This window comes from Heterodontus francisci, unplaced genomic scaffold, assembly GCF_036365525.1.
Source record: "Heterodontus francisci isolate sHetFra1 unplaced genomic scaffold, sHetFra1.hap1 HAP1_SCAFFOLD_1806, whole genome shotgun sequence".
Lineage (NCBI taxonomy): Eukaryota > Metazoa > Chordata > Chondrichthyes > Heterodontiformes > Heterodontidae > Heterodontus > Heterodontus francisci.
The window spans coordinates 2,113-14,234 of NW_027142192.1; the positions used below are offsets into that span (position 1 = coordinate 2,113).

The following is a 12,122-nucleotide window of genomic DNA, read 5'->3' on the forward strand; positions in this document are numbered from 1 at the left end:
TTATTGTCTCCGGGCTGTATATTGTCTCCGGGCTGTATATTGTCTCCGGGCTGTATATTGTCTCCGGGCTGTATATTGTCTCCGGGCTGTATATTGTCTCCGGGCTGTATATTGTCTCCGGGCTGTATATTGTCTCCGGGCTGTATATTGTCTCCGGGCTGTATATTGTCTTCGGGCTGTTTATTGTCTCCGGTCTGTTTATTGTCTCCGGGCTGTTTAATGTCTACTGGCTGTTTATTGTCTCTGGGCTGTTTATTGTCTCTGGGCTGTTTATTGTCGCCGGTCTGTTTATTGTCGCCGGTCTGTTTATTGTCTCTGGTCTGTTTATTGTCTCCGTTCTGTTTATTGTCTCTGGGCTGTTTATTGTCTACTCCTGTTTATTGTCCCGGGTCTGTTTATTTTCTCCGGGCTGTTTATTGTCTCTGGGCTGTTTGTTGTCTCCAGTGTGTTTATTGTCTCCGGTCTGTTTATTGTCGATGGTCTGTTTATTGTTTCCGGGCTGTTTATTGTCTCCTGGCTGTTTATTGTCTCCGGGCTGCTTATTGTCTACTGGTTGTTTATTGTCTCCTGTCTGTTTATTGTCTCCAGGCTGTTATTGTCTCTAGGCTGTTATTGTCGCCGGTCTGTTTATTGTCGCCGGTCTGTTTATTGTCGCCGGTCTGTTTATTGTCTCCGGGCTGTTTAATGTCTCCGGGCTGTTTAATGTCTCCGGGCTGTTTAATGTCTCCAGACTGTTTATTGTCTCCGGGCTGTATATTGTCTCCGGGCTGTATATTGTCTCCGGGCTGTTTAATGTCTCCAGTCTGTTTAATGTCTCCGGGCTCTTTATTGTCTCCGGCTGTTTAATGTCTCCGGGCTGTTTATTGTCTACGGGCTGTTTATTGTCTACGGACTGCTTATTGTCTCTGAGCTGTTTATTTTCTACGGACAGCTTAATGTCTAATGGGCTGCTTATAGTCTACTGCCTGTTTATTGTCTCCGGGCTGTTTAGTGTCTCTGGGCTGATTATTGTCGACGGGTTGTTTATTGTCTTCGCGCTGTTTAATATCTTCGGATTGTTTATTGTCTACGGACTGTTTATTCTCTAAGGACTGTTTATTGTCTCCTGCATGTTTATTGCCTCCGGGCTGTTTATTGTCTTCCGGCTGTTTGTTGTCTTCGTGCAGTTCCTTGTCCACTGGCAGTTTATTGTCTTCGGGATGTTCACTGTCTTTGGGGTGTTTATTGTCTCCTGCCGGTTTATTGTCTCCTGACTGTTTATTCTCTTCCAGCTGTTTGTTGTCTTCCGGCTGTTTGTTGTCTTCCGGCTGTTTGTTGTCTTCCGGCTGTTTGTTGTCTTCCGGCTGTTTGATGTCTTCGGGCTGTGTATTGTCTTCGGGCTGTGTATTGTCTTCGGGCTGTGTATTGTCTTCGGGCTGTGTATTGTCTTCGGGCTGTGTATTGTCTCCGGGCTGTTTATTGTTTCCGGGCTATTTATTGTCTCCGGGCTGTTTATTGTCCCCGGGCTGTTTATCGTCCCCGGGCTGTTTATCGTCCCCGGGCTGTTTATCGTCCCCGGGCTGTTTATCGTCCCCGGGCTGTTTATCGTCCCCGGGCTGTTTATCGTCCCCGGGCTGTTTATCGTGTCCGGGCTGTTTATTGTCTCTCAGCAGTTTATTGTCTTCGGTCTGTTTATTGTCCACTGGCTGTTTATTGTCTCTGCGCTGTTTATTGTCCCGGGCTGTTTAATGTCTCCGGGCTGTTTATTGTCTCCGGCTGTTTATTGTCTCCGGCTGTTTATTGTCTCCGGCTGTTTAATGTCTCCGGGCTGTTTATTGTCTTTGGGCTGTTTATTGTCTCTGGGCTGTTTATTGTCTCCGGTCTGTTCATTGTCTCCGGGCTGTTCATAGTCTCCGGGCTGTTCATAGTCTCCGGGCTGTTTATTGTCTCCGGGCTGTTTATTGTCTCCGGGCTGTTTATTGTCTCCGGGCTGTTTATTGTCTCCGGGCTGTTTATTGTCTCCGGGCTGTTTATTGTCTCCGGGCTGTTTATTGTCTCCGGGCTGTTTATTGTCTCCGGGCTGTTTATTGTCTCTGGGCTGTTTATTGTCTCTGGGCTGTTTATTGTCTCTGGGCTGTTTATTGTCTCCGGTCTGTTCATTGTCTCCGGGCTGTTTATGGTCTCTGGGCTGTTTATTGTCTACTGGCTGTTTATTGTCTTCGGGCTGTTCACTGTCTCCGGGCTGTTTATTGTCTCTGGGCTGTTTATTGTCTCTGGGCTGTTTGTTTGTTGTCTCCGGTCTGTTTATTGTCTCCGGGCTGTTTATTGTCTCCGGGCTGTTTATTGTCTCCGGGCTGTTTATTGTCTCCGGGCTGTTTATTGTCTCCGGGCTGTTTATTGTCTCCGGTCTGTTCATTGTCTCCGGGCTGTTTATTGTCTCCGGGCTGTTTCTTGTTTACTGGCTGTTTATTGTCTCCGGTCTGTTCATTGTCTCCGGGCTGTTTATTGTCTCCGGGCTGTTTCTTGTTTACTGGCTGTTTATTGTCTCCGGGTTGTTTATTGTCTACTGGCTGTTTGTTGTCTGTGGGCTGTTTATTGTCTCTGGGCTGTTTATTTTCTACAGACTGTTTATTGTCTACAGGCTGTTTAATATCGTCGGACTGTTTATTGTCTACCGCCTGTTTATCGTCTCCTGGCTATTTATTGTCTCCGGGCTGTTTAATGCCTCTGGGCTGTTTATTTTCGACGGACTGTTTATTGTCTACAGGCTGTTTAATATCTTCGGACTGTTTATTGTCTACGGGCTGTTTATTGTCTACGGGCTGTTTATTGTCTACGGGCTGTTTATTGTCTACGGGCTGTTTATTGTCTACGGGCTGTTTATTGTCTCCGGGCTGTTTATTGTCTACGGGCTGTTTATTGTCTAGCGCCTGTTTATTGTCTCCGGGCTGTTTATTGTCTCCGGGCTGTATATTGTCTCCGGGCTGTATATTGTCTCCGGGCTGTATATTGTCTCCGGGCTGTATATTGTCTCCGGGCTGTATATTGTCTTCGGGCTGTTTATTGTCTCCGGTCTGTTTATTGTCTCCGGGCTGTTTAATGTCTACTGGCTGTTTATTGTCTCTGGGCTGTTTATTGTCGCCGGTCTGTTTATTGTCGCCGGTCTGTTTATTGTCGCCGGTCTGTTTATTGTCGCCGGTCTGTTTATTGTCGCCGGTCTGTTTATTGTCGCCGGTCTGTTTATTGTCTCCGGTCTGTTTATTGTCGCCGGTCTGTTTATTGTCTCCGGTCTGTTTATTGTCTCCGGTCTGTTTATTGTCTCTGGGCTGTTTATTGTCTACTCCTGTTTATTGTCCCGGGTCTGTTTATTTTCTCCGGGCTGTTTATTGTCTCTGGGCTGTTTGTTGTCTCCAGTGTGTTTATTGTCTCCGGTCTGTTTATTGTCGATGGTCTGTTTATTGTTTCCGGGCTGTTTATTGTCTCCTGGCTGTTTATTGTTTCCGGGCTGTTTATTGTCTCCGGGCTGCTTATTGTCTACTGGTTGTTTATTGTCTCCTGTCTGTTTATTGTCTCCAGGCTGTTATTGTCTCTAGGCTGTTATTGTCGCCGGTCTGTTTATTGTCGCCGGTCTGTTTATTGTCGCCGGTCTGTTTATTGTCTCCGGTCTGTTTATTGTCTCCGGTCTGTTTATTGTCTCCGGTCTGTTTATTGTCTCCGGTCTTTTTATTCTCTCTGGTCTGGTTATTGTCTCCGGTCTGTTTATTGTCTCCGGTCAGTTTATTGTCTCCGGGCTGTTTATTGTCTCCGGTCAGTATATTGTCTCCGGTCAGTATATTGTCTCCGTTCTGTTTATTGTCTCCGTTCTGTTTATTGTCTCCGTTCTGTTTATTGTCTCCGGTCTGTTTATTGTTTCCGGGCTGTTTATTGTCTCTGGGCTGTTTATTGTCTACTCCTGTTTATTGTCCCCGGTCTGTTTATTGTCTCCGGTCTGTTTATTGTCTCCGTTCTGTTTATTGTCTCCGGTCTGTTTATTGTCTCCGTTCTGTTTATTGTCTACTGGCTGTTTATTGTCTTCCCCTGTTTATTGTCCCGGGTCTGTTTATTGTCTCCGGGCTGTTTATTGTCTCCTGGCTGTTTATTGTTTCCGGGCTGTTTATTGTCTCCGGGCTGCTTATTGTCTACTGGTTGTTTATTGTCTCCTGTCTGTTTATTGTCTCCAGGCTGTTATTGTCTCTAGGCTGTTATTGTCGCCGGTCTGTTTATTGTCGCCGGTCTGTTTATTGTCGCCGGTCTGTTTATTGTCGCCGGTCTGTTTATTGTCGCCGGTCTGTTTATCGTCGCCGGTCTGTTTATCGTCGCTGGTCTGTTTATTGTCGCCGGTCTGTTTATTGTCGCCGGTCTGTTTATTGTCTCCGGTCTGTTTATTGTCTCCGGTCTTTTTATTCTCTCTGGTCTGGTTATTGTCTCCGGTCTGTTTATTGTCTACTGGCTGTTTATTGTCTCCGGTCAGTTTATTGTCTCCGGGCTGTTTATTGTCGCCGGTCAGTTTATTGTCTCCGGTCAGTATATTGTCTCCGGTCAGTATATTGTCTCCGTTCTGTTTATTGTCTCCGTTCTGTTTATTGTCTCCGTTTTGTTTATTTTCGACGGACTGTTTATTGTCTACAGGCTGTTTAATATCTTCGGACTGTTTATTGTCTACGGGCTGTTTATTGTCTACGGGCTGTTTATTGTCTACGGGCTGTTTATTGTCTACGGGCTGTTTATTGTCTAGCGCCTGTTTATTGTCTCCGGGCTGTTTATTGTCTCCGGGCTGTATATTGTCTCCGGGCTGTATATTGTCTCCGGGCTGTATATTGTCTCCGGGCTGTATATTGTCTTCGGGCTGTTTATTGTCTCCGGTCTGTTTATTGTCTCCGGGCTGTTTAATGTCTACTGGCTGTTTATTGTCTCTGGGCTGTTTATTGTCGCCGGTCTGTTTATTGTCGCCGGTCTGTTTATTGTCGCCGGTCTGTTTATTGTCGCCGGTCTGTTTATTGTCTCCGGTCTGTTTATTGTCGCCGGTCTGTTTATTGTCTCCGGTCCGTTTATTGTCTCCGGTCTGTTTATTGTCTCTGGGCTGTTTATTGTCTACTCCTGTTTATTGTCCCGGGTCTGTTTATTTTCTCCGGGCTGTTTATTGTCTCTGGGCTGTTTGTTGTCTCCAGTGTGTTTATTGTCTCCGGTCTGTTTATTGTCGATGGTCTGTTTATTGTTTCCGGGCTGTTTATTGTCTCCTGGCTGTTTATTGTTTCCGGGCTGTTTATTGTCTCCGGGCTGCTTATTGTCTACTGGTTGTTTATTGTCTCCAGGCTGTTATTGTCTCTAGGCTGTTATTGTCGCCGGTCTGTTTATTGTCGCCGGTCTGTTTATTGTCGCCGGTCTGTTTATTGTCGCCGGTCTGTTTATTGTCGCCGGTCTGTTTATTGTCTCCGGTCTGTTTATTGTCTCCGGTCTGTTTATTGTCTCCGGTCTGTTTATTGTCTCCGGTCTTTTTATTCTCTCTGGTCTGGTTATTGTCTCCGGTCTGTTTATTGTCTCCGGTCAGTTTATTGTCTCCGGGCTGTTTATTGTCTCCGGTCAGTATATTGTCTCCGGTCAGTATATTGTCTCCGTTCTGTTTATTGTCTCCGTTCTGTTTATTGTCTCCGTTCTGTTTATTGTCTCCGGTCTGTTTATTGTTTCCGGGCTGTTTATTGTCTCTGGGCTGTTTATTGTCTACTCCTGTTTATTGTCCCCGGTCTGTTTATTGTCTCCGGTCTGTTTATTGTCTCCGTTCTGTTTATTGTCTCCGGTCTGTTTATTGTCTCCGTTCTGTTTATTGTCTACTGGCTGTTTATTGTCTTCCCCTGTTTATTGTCCCGGGTCTGTTTATTGTCTCCGGGCTGTTTATTGTCTCCGGGCTGTTTATTGTCTCCTGGCTGTTTATTGTTTCCGGGCTGTTTATTGTCTCCGGGCTGCTTATTGTCTACTGGTTGTTTATTGTCTCCTGTCTGTTTATTGTCTCCAGGCTGTTATTGTCTCTAGGCTGTTATTGTCGCCGGTCTGTTTATTGTCGCCGGTCTGTTTATTGTCGCCGGTCTGTTTATTGTCGCCGGTCTGTTTATCGTCGCCGGTCTGTTTATTGTCGCCGGTCTGTTTATTGTCGCCGGTCTGTTTATTGTCGCCGGTCTGTTTATTGTCTCCGGTCTGTTTATTGTCTCCGGTCTTTTTATTCTCTCTGGTCTGGTTATTGTCTCCGGTCTGTTTATTGTCTACTGGCTGTTTATTGTCTACTGGCTGTTTATTGTCTCCGGGCTGTTTATTGTCGCCGGTCAGTTTATTGTTTCCGGTCAGTATATTGTCTCCGGTCAGTATATTGTCTCCGTTCTGTTTATTGTCTCCGTTCTGTTTATTGTCTCCGTTCTGTTTATTGTCTCCGTTCTGTTTATTGTCTCCGTTCTGTTTATTGTCTCCGGTCTGTTTATTGTTTCCGGGCTGTTTATTGTCTCTGGGCTGTTTATTGTCTACTCCTGTTTATTGTCCCCGGTCTGTTTATTGTCTCCGGTCTGTTTACTGTCTCCGGTCTGTTTATTGTCTCCGTTCTGTTTATTGTCTCCGGTCCGTTTATTGTCTCCGTTCCGTTTATTGTCTACTGGCTGTTTATTGTCTTCCCCTGTTTATTGTCCCGGGTCTGTTTATTGTCTCCGGGCTGTTTATTGTCTCCGGGCTGTTTATTGTCTCCGTGCTGTTTATTGTTTCTTTTGCTGTTTATTGTCTGCTGGCTGTTAATTGTTTTTTTTGCTGTTTATTGTCTCCGTGCTGTTTATTGTCTGCTGGCTGTTCATTGTTTTTTTTGCTGTTTATTGTCTCCGTGCTGTTTATTGTCTCTGGGCTGTTTATTGTCTCTGGGCTGTTTATTGTCTCCGGGCTGTTTATTGTCTCCGGGCTGTTTATTGTCTCTGGGCTGTTTATTGTCTCCGGGCTATTTATTCTCTCTGGGCTATTTATTCTCTCTGGGCTATTTATTCTCTCTGGGCTATTTATTCTCTCCTGTCTGTTCATTGTCTCCGGTCTGTTCATTGTCTCCGGTCTGTTCATTGTCTCCGGGCTGTTTATTGTCTCCGGGCTGTTTATTGTCTACGGGCTGTTTATTGTCTACGGGCTGTTTATTGTCTCCGGGCAGTTTCATGTCTGCGTGCTGTTTATTGTCTCCTGTCTGTTTATTGTCTCCTGTCTGTTTATTGTTTCCGGGCTGTTTATTGTCGCCGGTCTGTTTATTGTCGCCGGTCTGTTTATTGTTGCCGGTCTGTTTATTGTCGCCGGTCTGTTTATTGTCGCCGGTCTGTTTATTGTCGCCGGTCTGTTTATTGTCGCCGGTCTGTTTATTGTCGCCGGTCTGTTTATTGTCGCCGGTCTGTTTATTGTCTCCGGTCTGTTTATTGTCTCCGGTCTGTTTATTGTCCACTGGCTGTTTATTGTCGCCGGTCTGTTTATTGTCTACTGGCTGTTTATTGTCTCCGGTCTGTTTATTGTCTCCGGGCTGTTTATTGTCTCAGGCTGTTTATTGTCTCTGGCTGTTTATTGTCTCTGGCTGTTTATTGTCTCTGGGCTGTTTATTGTCTCCGGTCTGTTTATTGTCTCTGGGTTGTTTAATGTCTCCGGGCTGTTTATTGTCTCCGGGCTGTTTATCGTCCCCGGGCTGTTTATCGTCCCCGGGCTGTTTATCGTCCCCGGGCTGTTTATCGTCCCCGGGCTGTTTATCGTCCCCGGGCTGTTTATCGTCCCCGGGCTGTTTATTGTGTCCGGGCTGTTTATTGTCTCTCAGCAGTTTATTGTCTTCGGTCTGTTTATTGTCCACTGGCTGTTTATTGTCTCTGCGCTGTTTATTGTCCCGGGCTGTTTAATGTCTCCGGGCTGTTTATTGTCTCCGGCTGTTTATTGTCTCCGGCTGTTTAATGTCTCCGGGCTGTTTATTGTCTTTGGGCTGTTTATTGTCTCCGGGCTGTTTATTGTCTCCGGGCTGTTTATTGTCTCCGGTCTGTTCATTGTCTCCGGGCTGTTCATAGTCTCCGGGCTGTTTATTGTCTCCGGGCTGTTTATTGTCTCCGGGCTGTTTATTGTCTCCGGGCTGTTTATTGTCTCCGGGCTGTTTATTGTCTCCGGGCTATTTATTGTCTCTGGGCTGTTTATTGTCTCCGGTCTGTTCATTGTCTCCGGGCTGTTTATGGTCTCTGGGCTGTTTATTGTCTACTGGCTGTTTATTGTCTTCGGGCTGTTCACTGTCTCCGGGCTGTTCACTGTCTCCGGGCTGTTTATTGTCTCTGGGCTGTTTATTGTCTCTGGGCTGTTTATTGTCTCTGGGCTGTTTGTTGTCTCCGGTCTGTTTATTGTCTCCGGTCTGTTTATTGTCTCCGGTCTGTTTATTGTCTCCGGTCTGTTTATTGTCTCCGGTCTGTTTATTGTCTCCGGTCTGTTTATTGTCTCCGGTCTGTTTATTGTCTCCGGGCTGTTTATTGTCTCCGGGCTGTTTATTGTCTCCGGGCTGTTTATTGACTCCGGGCTGTTTATTGTCTCCGGGCTGTTTATTGTCTCTGGTCTGTTCATTGTCTCCGGTCTGTTCATTGTCTCCGGGCTGTTTATTGTCTCCGGGCTGTTTCTTGTTTACTGGCTGTTTATTGTCTCCGGTCTGTTCATTGTCTCCGGGCTGTTTATTGTCTCCGGGCTGTTTATTGTCTCCGGGCTGTTTCTTGTTTACTGGCTGTTTATTGTCTCCGGGTTGTTTATTGTCTACTGGCTGTTTGTTGTCTACTGGCTGTTTGTTGTCTCCGGGCTGTTTATTGTCTCCGGGCTGTTTATTGTCTCCGGGCTGTTTATTGTCTCCGGGCTGTTTATTGTCTCCGGGCTGTTTATTGTCTCTGGGCTGTTTATTGTCTCTGGGCTGTTTATTGTCTCCGGGCTGTTTATTGTCTCCGGGCTGTTTATTGTCTCCGGGCTGTTTATTGTCTCCGGGCTGTTTATTGTCTCCGGGCTGTTTATTGTCTCCGGGCTGCTTATTGTCTACTGGTTGTTTATTGTCTCCTGTCTGTTTATTGTCTCCAGGCTGTTATTGTCTCTAGGCTGTTATTGTCGCCGGTCTGTTTATTGTCGCCGGTCTGTTTATTGTCGCCGGTCTGTTTATTGTCGCCGGTCTGTTTATTGTCTCCGGTCTGTTTATTGTCTCCGGTCTGTTTATTGTCGCCGGTCTGTTTATTGTCTCCGGTCTTTTTATTCTCTCTGGTCTGGTTATTGTCTCCGGTCAGTTTATTGTCTCCGGGCTGTTTATTGTCTCCGGTCAGTATATTGTCTCCGTTCTGTTTATTGTCTCCGGTCTGTTTATTGTCTCCGGTCTGTTTATTGTCTCCGTTCTGTTTATTGTCTCCGGTCTGTTTATTGTCTCCGTTCTGTTTATTGTCTACTGGCTGTTTATTGTCTTCCCCTGTTTATTGTCCCGGGTCTGTTTATTGTCTCCGGGCTGTTTATTGTCTCCGGGCTGTTTATTGTCTCCGGGCTGTTTATTGTCTCCGGGCTGTTTATTGTCTCCGGGCTGTTTATTGTCTCCGGGCTGTTTATTGTCTCCTGGCTGTTTATTGTTTCCGGGCTGTTTATTGTCTCCGGGCTGCTTATTGTCTACTGGTTGTTTATTGTCTCCTGTCTGTTTATTGTCTCCTGTCTGTTTCATGTCTCTAGGCTGTTATTGTCGCCGGTCTGTTTATTGTCGCCGGTCTGTTTATTGTCGCCGGTCTGTTTATTGTCGCCGGTCTGTTTATTGTCTCCGGGCTGTTTATTGTCTCCGGGCTGTTTATTGTCTCCGGGCTGTTTATTGTCTCCGGTCTGTTCATTGTCTCCGGGCTGTTTATTGTCTCCGGGCTGTTTCTTGTTTACTGGCTGTTTATTGTCTCCGGGTTGTTTATTGTCTACTGGCTGTTTGTTGTCTGTGGGCTGTTTATTGTCTCTGGGCTGTTTATTTTCTACAGACTGTTTATTGTCTACAGGCTGTTTAATATCGTCGGACTGTTTATTGTCTACCGCCTGTTTATCGTCTCCTGGCTATTTATTGTCTCCGGGCTGTTTAATGCCTCTGGGCTGTTTATTTTCGACGGACTGTTTATTGTCTACAGGCTGTTTAATATCTTAGGACTGTTTATTGTCTACGGGCTGTTTATTGTCTACGGGCTGTTTATTGTCTACGGGCTGTTTATTGTCTACGGGCTGTTTATTATCTAGCGCCTGTTTATTGTCTCCGGGCTGTATATTGTCTCCGGGCTGTATATTGTCTCCGGGCTGTATATTGTCTCCGGGCTGTATATTGTCTCCGGGCTGTATATTGTCTCCGGGCTGTTTAATGTCTCCGGGCTGTTTAATGTCTCCGGGCTGTTTAATGTCTCCGGTCTGTTTATTGTCTCCGGGCTGTTTAATGTCTCCGGGCTGTTTATTGTCTCTGGGCTGTTTATTGTCTCTGGGCTGTTTATTGTCTCTGGGCTGTTTATTGTCTCTGGGCTGTTTATTGTCGCCGGGCTGTTTATTGTCGCCGGTCTGTTTATTGTCGCCGGTCTGTTTATTGTCGCCGGTCAGTTTATTGTCGCCGGTCTGTTTATTGTCTCCGGTCTGTTTATTGTCTCCGTTCTGTTTATTGTCTCTGGGCTGTTTATTGTCTACTCCTGTTTATTGTCCCGGGTCTGTTTATTTTCTCCGGGCTGTTTATTGTCTCTGGGCTGTTTGTTGTCTCCAGTGTGTTTATTGTCTCCGGTCTGTTTATTGTCGATGGTCTGTTTATTGTTTCCGGGCTGTTTATTGTCTCCTGGCTGTTTATTGTTTCCGTTCTGTTTATTGTCTCCGTTCTGTTTATTGTCTCCGTTCTGTTTATTGTCTCCGTTCTGTTTATTGTCTCCGGTCTGTTTATTGTTTCCGGGCTGTTTATTGTCTCTGGGCTGTTTATTGTCTACTCCTGTTTATTGTCCCCGGTCTGTTTATTGTCTCCGGTCTGTTTATTGTCTCCGTTCTGTTTATTGTCTCCGTTCTGTTTATTGTCTCCGGTCTGTTTATTGTCTACTGGCTGTTTATTGTCTTCCCCTGTTTATTGTCCCGGGTCTGTTTATTGTCTCCTGGCTGTTTATTGTTTCCGGGCTGTTTATTGTCTCCGGGCTGCTTATTGTCTACTGGTTGTTTATTGTCTCCTGTCTGTTTATTGTCTCCAGGCTGTTATTGTCTCTAGGCTGTTATTGTCGCCGGTCTGTTTATTGTCGCCGGTCTGTTTATTGTCGCCGGTCTGTTTATTGTCTCCGGTCTGTTTATTGTCTCCGGTCTGTTTATTGTCTCCGGTCTTTTTATTCTCTCTGGTCTGGTTATTGTCTCCGGTCTGTTTATTGTCTACTGGCTGTTTATTGTCTCCGGTCAGTTTATTGTCTCCGGGCTGTTTATTGTCTCCGGGCTGTTTATTGTTGCCGGTCAGTTTATTGTCTCCGGTCAGTATATTGTCTCCGGTCAGTATATTGTCTCCGTTCTGTTTATTGTCTCCGTTCTGTTTATTGTCTCCGGTCTGTTTATTGTTTCCGGGCTGTTTATTGTCTCTGGGCTGTTTATTGTCTACTCCTGTTTATTGTCCCCGGTCTGTTTATTGTCTCCGGTCTGTTTATTGTCTCCGTTCTGTTTATTGTCTCCGGTCTGTTTATTGTCTACTGGCTGTTTATTGTCTCCGGTCTGTTTATTGTCTCCGGGCTGTTTATTGTCTCAGGCTGTTTATTGTCTCAGGCTGTTTATTGTCTCTGGCTGTTTATTGTCTCTGGCTGTTTATTGTCTCTGGCTGTTTATTGTCTCTGGCTGTTTATTGTCTCCGGTCTGTTTATTGTCTACTGGCTGTTTATTGTCTACTGGCTGTTTATTGTCTCCGGTCTGTTTATTGTCTCCGGTCTGTTTATTGTCTCAGGCTGTTTATTGTCTCAGGCTGTTTATTGTCTCTGGGCTGTTTATTGTCTCCGGTCTGTTTATTGTCTCTGGGTTGTTTAATGTCTCCGGGCTGTTTATTGTCTCCGGGCTGTTTATTGTCTCCGGGCTGTTTATCGTCCCCGGGCTGTTTATAGTCCCCG

At 45.7% G+C, this 12,122-nt stretch overlaps 1 protein-coding gene across 1 annotated transcript; it reads right to left on the bottom strand.

Annotated features, from left to right (window-relative positions):
- Nucleotides 1-932: 932 nt before the first annotated feature.
- LOC137366724 (processed variable antigen-like) lies at nt 933-8,380 on the bottom strand (the record flags this gene model as incomplete). Its single annotated transcript, XM_068028390.1, is given in 3 exon segments — nt 933-1,451; nt 7,661-7,870; nt 7,958-8,380. Coding segments are annotated over 3 exon segments (1,152 nt in total), but the record flags the coding sequence as incomplete, so codon positions are not given.
- Nucleotides 8,381-12,122: the final 3,742 nt, after the last annotated feature.